Source organism: Halyomorpha halys, unplaced genomic scaffold (genome assembly GCF_000696795.3).
Source record: "Halyomorpha halys isolate HHAL.00 unplaced genomic scaffold, Hhal_1.1 Scaffold185.1, whole genome shotgun sequence".
Taxonomy (NCBI): Eukaryota; Metazoa; Arthropoda; class Insecta; order Hemiptera; family Pentatomidae; genus Halyomorpha; species Halyomorpha halys.
In genome coordinates, this window is record NW_027106126.1 from 1,781,720 (window position 1) to 1,789,739 (window position 8,020).

General features: G+C 30.3%; 1 protein-coding gene across 3 annotated transcripts in view; it reads left to right on the forward strand.

The window, feature by feature from the left end:
• LOC106679232 (Histone gene-specific Epigenetic Repressor in late S phase) overlaps positions 1 to 4,480 on the forward strand; it is a 531,726-nt gene extending 527,246 nt beyond the window's left edge. For all 3 annotated transcript variants that reach the window (XM_067053684.1, XM_014418249.3, XM_067053685.1), the window contains 5 exons: positions 89 to 370; positions 551 to 717; positions 1,345 to 1,504; positions 2,237 to 2,405; positions 2,780 to 4,480. In XM_067053684.1, coding sequence (XP_066909785.1) covers positions 89 to 370; positions 551 to 717; positions 1,345 to 1,504; positions 2,237 to 2,405; positions 2,780 to 2,978 — 977 coding nt within the window. In that variant the 3' untranslated portion in view covers positions 2,979 to 4,480. The remainder of the gene's footprint in view (positions 1 to 88; positions 371 to 550; positions 718 to 1,344; positions 1,505 to 2,236; positions 2,406 to 2,779) is intronic.
• Positions 4,481 to 8,020: the final 3,540 nt, after the last annotated feature.

Consider the following 8,020-nt stretch of genomic DNA (forward strand, 5'->3'; position numbering starts at 1 on the left):
TAATATTATTTATAGGGAAAGCACTTACAATTTTTCTTCTATATTCTATTTAAAATGTAGTCTTTACTTCAATAATGAATCTGTTTAGGAATGCCTCCTCCAGCATCACCCGCCCTTTCTACAGCCCGCAATAACAGTTGGTCTCCACCAGCTCAGGGCCTGTTGAAACCAGTAACTCCACCCCCAACGCTGACTGTTGTTGAGCCTCAGCCTCCACCAGCAGCTCCCGCCATTGTAACCCCTTCAACTGTAAAAAGGAAAGCTGCTAAAAGAGCTTCCACTGAAGCACTGGAAGTGCCAAAAAAGAAAAAGAAGGTTGTTCAGTTATCTACTCCAAACAGTAAAAAACTGTCGCAGAACAGTAAAAAAGGTAAACTATATGTGCACGTCATATTAATACATAAATTTATGACAAAAATTATTTAATTCAATTTAATAAACATCTTTAATCTAACCTGTATTTGTTTTTATAAAATATCTAAATTCTATATAAGTATATATGAATATCTAAATTATAGATCATTAAAATAATAATAATTCTTTATTAAAGGAAGCAAAACAAAAGAAGTCCTGTCGACTCCTGAACCTGTAACAATTGAAATAAAAGTAAACACTAAAAAGAACACTGAGTTGGCCTTGCGGAAAAATCCTAGTTTGAAGTGGTCCAATGGCTGGTCCTGGGAAGGTGATAGCTTTAAAGCTAAAGTGTTTCTAACAGTAAGTATTAATTTAAATAATTAATAAGGTAGAAAAGCTAAAATGAGGTATTTTAATTAAAAATGCAATCAAAATATCTAATTGAACTTCTAAAACAGAGAATAACATCAATGATTTTTAGGTTTACCACTGGCAGTTAATTGAGAATTTTAATTAAAAGCCATGAGTATGTTCAATCAAAGTATAAAAAAGTATTGATTTATGTTATGTACATGCTTCCTCCTACTTTTTAGCTCCAATGAAGATTTTCTTCTTGTAATTTTTTTTTTCTATTCACAAAAATTGATTTTCTCTAATTTGTGATTATTTATTTTTAATGCTCTTTTAATTAAAATTAAAAATGATTACGTTAGTGTTGTTAAATGTTGTCATGAATTATTAGAATAATGTTTTTATCAAAAATGAGTGTTCTAATAAACTTTAGTCCTTGGAATGTTTTAGAGGTTAGTGAAACATAAAATTTTTGATAAACTTAAACTGGGGTAAGATATTAATTAGAATTTTACAAAATTCCTTTGTGGTTTTAATTTTCATGTGTTTTATTTAAATTTTGTATAATTTTTGTTATTAATTAAATTTAAGAAGGTTTCAAACTTAATAACTTATAAACTTAATTTTTAATTGCAGACTGAAGATCCTGGTGTTGTAAGGAAGTGCTTTCCTGCCATGAGGCATAGGGAAGGAGATTTAATAAAACCCAAAGACTGTATTCTGCTCCGTTCCGGACACAGGAAAAATCTACCATTTGTTGCTAAAATTTCTGCCATGTGGGAGAACCCTGATGATGGTAATTTTTTTTTTGCTACATTGTTTTGTTTTATTTTATTCAAATCATTGTGCCAATTTTTTAAAAAAAATAATTCATGAGGATTATAGTTACTAATCTGTTCTCAAAAAAAGAAAATACGCAGTTATTTGTGCCAAATACATTAATAAATATAATTCTTCGTATTATCATATACTTAAGAAGGGCTTCTCAAGTTTCTTTACAAATCAACCTCTGAAATCAATATAAAAAGTTTTCTAATGAGTTTCTGAACTTTTGTGAAACTTTGAGAAAAATGAAGAATTTGGAACTAGTTTTTTTTAGCCTCATGCAGATTACTGTTTGGTTTCTCGAATGTATGGATTGTAATTCTTCTTTATCATAAAATCTTTCAAAACTAACACAACTTTTATGTGAGTTTAAAACTTCGAACGCTGTTTCCTAAAAACAGAACAGCAGTTTATGAGTTTGAGCTTCTTTAATTTTGAATTTGCAATATGTGTACTTCTTTAATAAAAAAAATGACGATTATATGTATATATTTTAATTTTTATCAGTAATTAAAGCTACTGTTACCAGCTATCATTGGGAAATTTCTTCATAATTCTAGCATGTCATGATACCCTAATCACATACACCTGTTATATTTTTAGTTTAAACACAGTTGTAACTTCAAGAATTAAAAAAAATACACATGTATTAGTTGAGTTATTTTCATGATTATTCACTTATTTTTTTTTTTTTTTTATATAGGAGAAATGATGGTCTCAGTACTATGGTACTACAGGCCAGAGCATACTGAGCAAGGTAGACTGCCTGACCAGCCTCCTGATGAAATATTTGCCTCTAAGCATAAGGACACGAATAGTGTCGCATGTATTGAAGACAAGTGTTATGTTCTAACATACCATGAATATTGTCGGTTAGTATCTCTAGGGAAATCATTTTTAGTTTCTAATAGCAATTATTACAATATTGAAGCTTATAAACCTATATTTAAAAAAATATCACACCCAAAGCTGATTTTTAAGAAGGATCTATACTCACCTTCTTATCCTTTACATTAAATCTTTTCTATATGCTTAAACCTTATCAGCATTTTTAAGATCATTATTACCAATAATTCAGTTGTAGATGATAGCCCACTTTTGTAATCGTATATATTAGCAAGTTTATAATTCATATAATCAGCATTCTATTTTTATCAAATGTGTGAGTGGAATTATATTCAATGGTATAAGTTAAAATCATTAGTTAATAAAAAATTAATGGTATGTTATTTTTTGTTTTACATAGATACCGCAAAAGCTTAGTGAATGGTGGTAGGAAATGCCATACAGTTGTGCCACCACTGCCTGATGGTTACCCCAGGGCAGATAAGTTACCTCCTTACCAAGTTTCAAGTGACCTCATATTCTTTTGTCGACAGATCTACGACTTCAGGCAGAAGAAAATACTAAAGAAACCCCCATCTCAACCTCATCCCCGGTCCTAACCACTGTCATCCAAAAAATATATTAATATGTTTTAAAAAATAGAATTTTTGTTTCCTTGAGATAAGGTGTCCAAAAGAATCCTCCCGATCTACATTCCTAGACATTTGATATGATATATGATATGTTTTAAATGTTTTGTATGTTATATAAGTGTTTAAAATGTTGATGTTAAGAATAACTAGATAGTAACTAACTATTGTATCTTTTGTTATTTTAGTTATTTTTATTTTATTATTAAAGTTAAAGATGTTATAGAGATGTTGATTATTAATTTATTATAAGATTGATTCTTTTTTTTTCCTTTACTGATATATATATATTCTTTACATACTCTTACCATTAGGGGTGTTTTTCTTTCCCTGTTTTGTTTGTTATCAAAAGTTTCTGTAAATATTTAACTTTTTTTTTCTTTATCTTTTTATTTATTTATATAAAAATGCTATTTATGTTTGTAAAAAGAGTTAACAATATATTAAAGTCATCCTATTTTAAAATATGATGTTTTTTCTTTTATTTTATTTCTCCAACTAGTTATCTTGTAGTAGTCGAATTTAAAAAAAAAAAAAAATATATGAATATATATATGTTATCGTTAATAAGCACATATTTACATGTTTTTCTTCTAAGTTAGAAACATCACATAGACAAGGTGTAAAGCACAATTTATACACTTTTAATTACTGCTTGTAATAAATTTATCAATAATTTAATTTTAATTAAGTGTTTTTTATAAATTATAAAAAAGTAGTAATCAAACGTATTGTGTTTGATTGTTCAAGAACTTTGTTAACTGGTTCGGGTATTGTGTTTCCGGATCCAGTTTTGAAAAAAAAAAATTAAATTGTTCTATATTTGATAATATAGATTTTAAACAGTTTTGAGTATTTTTGTAATGAATATGGCTTCTTTTGTGCCCCTGCCTCCTCTATCTTCCATACGAGATAGAATTATACAATATCTATTTCGGACCAATATATCCTTGTACATAAAAGTAGAGTTCGAAAAATTCTTTGGATTTTTTCTGGCAAAATATTGTCATTTCAACCAAAGTAAACATGGTGTTATGTTTTAACGTATTATAAGTGTTAAGAGACCATTTCCCATGTTCTAAACTAATTGTATGTAATTTATAAAGAAAAAATCAAAGTCTCTTATTGCAAGAAATATATAAGAAGAAGAAAAACATTAAAGCTTTGAAGAAGTATTTTGTATATGATACAGAGAAATGTTATGTTGGGTGTTTAAAAAAGAAAATTAAGTGTTCCATTGTATAGTTATTGTGCTTCATCTCTTATATATGTATAATTATATTTATGCAGGAGGCATGTATGTATAATTATATATATACGATGAAATATAATCATTAATATGTAGGTAAATAGCCTTGTTAGGTGCCTTTTCCATACCTTTTACTTACAAATGAATGATATCACATGGGTGTGAGAAAAGGGAAAAAAAAATACATATATTCCATGTATCAATAAATGTATTACACAATGTCTTATTTATTTTTATTTCTCAAAATTCCTTTTCAATTTCGTAGAAAGATCAATTGCCTGGCTTTACTATGCTTATCTTATTTATCTTGTCTGTCAAAAATCTAATCTTCATTTTTTAGGCCACTTTTAAATTTTTTTTTTGATGCCTGAAATCATTATGGTGTTATTATTATTTATATCTATTCTGCATTCAGCATAGGAAATTTGAGTTTAAATAATGATACAAAGGTTCCTCTCTTAAGATTTTTTTTCATTGCTATTTCATTCTAAAACACAATTGTTTTATCAAGCCATTAACTAAATTGTTACAAAATCATGAGAGATAGTTGACAGTGCATGACTTATACGAGGAGAAGATGGTTGGGGTGTGCAGTCAAAATGTAACACAAATAAGTTACCTCAACTTATTTGTGTTATATTTACTTATGTTATAAGTTATTTATTTATGCGGTCAAGAGAGAGAGAAATCCTTTATTTATTCATGCTGCCCAAATACATCGGGTTGCTACATTACACAGCATACTTATCAATCCGTGATTGGACATATATAAATTACATATTTTTACATGGTATAATAAAATAGAAAGAAAACATTTTTTTTTTTCTTTTTCCCACAGTTTTCCTTTACAATTACAAATTTTAGTATACACACCAAATAGAAAGATTTCAATTTATTCCTTTTTGTTTATTTCATTTGATCGATAAATTCACTCTCCCGAATTCCCCCTCTCAGATCCTCCCCAGTACCTCGCTAAGCAAATTCACTATTGGTGGTAGTGTGAGATCAAACCAGAGAAATAATAGTCACAGCAGATCAGTTTACAGTAAAACAAACAAATAAATAAATTTTACCAAAACAAAACTAATACATAGATTGAAAGGAAAATATAATAAAAAGTTGGTTAAAAGAAATACCAGATTATTTTTTACATTACATATTATTTTTTACATTTTTACATTAGTAAAAAAAAAAAATTAAAATAATAATAATAAAAATAATATAATTTAATGAATAAATAATTTAAAACGCACAAATCGACAGGTCTGCCTACTAAAATAAATAAATAAAACAATGAATAAACTACAGTTTATTTCCATGCAGGTGATGATTTATTATCCCCAGGGAGTCCAAAATAATATTCTCTGCCAAGATTGCAATATTCCCAATGCTAACACCTAGTGCTCCTTGTTCTATCTGGGCTTTTGTAAATGTGACAATATCGGCATATCTTAGGGATCCGTCGGTGTTAACGCAATAAACCTCCTCAAAGCAGGTGAAGTCTTTTCTTTCTAGGAACTTCATCAATTCTTCTTTGATCCTATGGTGCCGGTGTGTTATAAGGAGGGAGTTGTTGGGGCATTTTCCCAGCACATGGGCTGGTGTTACAGACTATCTGCCGCATTTGCGACAGAGGGACCCAACTTCTCCTTGCTGTCCACTGGCCCCTGGTACTCCACGCCGTAACACACATAAGTTACTTCAACTTATTTGTGTTATATTTTGACCGCACCCCCCAACCATCTTCTCTTCGTATAAATTGTTACAATAATTGTGGATGAGAACAAAGTAGTAACAAAGATTATCTTTTTCATTTAATTTTTTAAAACACAACTGTTTTAGTAGAACTCTATTGAGTGACATCAAAACATAAGATGACCACCACTTCACATTGTCCACAGTCTACATTGATTGAGTCATTGTAAAAAATAATAATTAGAATATGGAGTTGCTAAAGTAGAAACTAATATTAGAAATCACAGTTATATTATAGATATTTCATTATATATCAACTATTAATACACATATACAAAGTTATTCAATTAGGCCTCATTAATTGGTTAAAATCAATTCCATCTCACATCTAAACAGCCATGGCTGGGAAGAATGATAGAAAAGTGGGACTGAGGAGACCCACCCAATAATGGGTGATCGAGCAAAGGAAAGTTGGGTGTCAGTTGTGTCTTCACTTATAATTTGCCTGTCTTCAAAAATGGAAAAGACCTTACCTTCAAGCTGCACTCATAGATTGCCTCCACAGCCTCTTCAATACTCCATTCCTTCATATACTTCCTTACAATTAAAACAATCAATCATCTGTACTCATTTATAAAGCCGAAGCATTTGTACTCACTAATTTGGGGGAAATACAAGTCCGTTTTGAACTTTATTTTTTGCATTGGATAGATTGTTTAATGAAAAGAACCCTTATATCACATCATGATGTAACTCATAAAAACAGTACAGTAACCATAAACATCACTCAATTAATCTTGAGGCAATTTATAAAAATAACTTCCCATTTAGGTATTGCATCAACATTAGAGAAAGCTGTTTTTCCTTAAAACAACATTATGTTGCCTTATCTTGATCAAGTTGCAGATAAAAACAGTATATGGGTCATTTTCTAAATTTGGTGCTATTTAGTTAACAAAATTTGAAAATGAAAGTCAATTGAATCAATTTTTTTTGTTATTGTTTTCAGGGAATGCTCCTTGATAACATCTTGAAGCAGGCACACTGTTAACATGCTAGTTTTAGAGATATTGATTTTTTTAAAAAAAAGTCTTATATGGAGTAAACATTTAGGACTAAGGAGTGATAAAAGGAAATAGAGTACCTAATTACTCCGAAAATTTCCTGTGTCCATTTTTAGTTAAACACTCTACACAATATGGGTATGTCAGTTACATTTATATGAGTTCCAAGTCATGTAGGAATTACAGGGAATGAACTGGCCGATCACGGGACGGGGTAAGGCAATTTTAACTCCATTTGAAATGAGAGAACCACTTGAAAAAGGAATCAAAGATAAATGGCAATCTTTGTGGAATGAAAGCCCAAGGAGTAAACTGAAAATTATTAAAAAGGACGTCAAGCCCTGGGGTACCTCCAGCCGCAAATGCCGTAGAGAGGAAGTTGTACTGACCAGGCTGAGAATAGATCACACAAGGCTCACCCACTCCTATCTTATTTCAAAAGAAATGCTTCCGAACTGCCAGTATTGCAACAATAAGTAAAGAATCATTACATGAACTGTTATTTCACTTAATTTTGGATGGAAGATGAAGATAGCATTATTCTCTTTTTTATAAAATGCTGATCACCTTTCAGCCCAAAAAATTCCTTTGAGTATATTAGAGGGAGTTTTATAAACGGACTAGGGAATGATTGAAATCCTTGTGACAGAAGTAAAAAGTGTTGTAGTGATTGATGTATGTCAATCTAAAATTTTAATTATGTTTTATACCAATACTTGAGACTATTCTGAGTAGATAGTTGTCATTTTTTTTTAGACTTGTAAAGTCTCAGCCTCAGTTTTGTGACAAGGCTAGGGAATGATGAAACGAGCATTATATACTTGGAGCTACCCATAGCTCAGTGGTTAAGACACAGCCTTACTAATTTGATGTTTATTGGCGGTGCCGGTTCAAATTCGGCCTGGGGCATATGCTTTTTTCATTGAGTGGCGGTCCCACAAAATGAAAAACTTTGACCCCCAACAATGGTTAGGCAGTATAGGACTCCAATGGGAGTCTTGGCC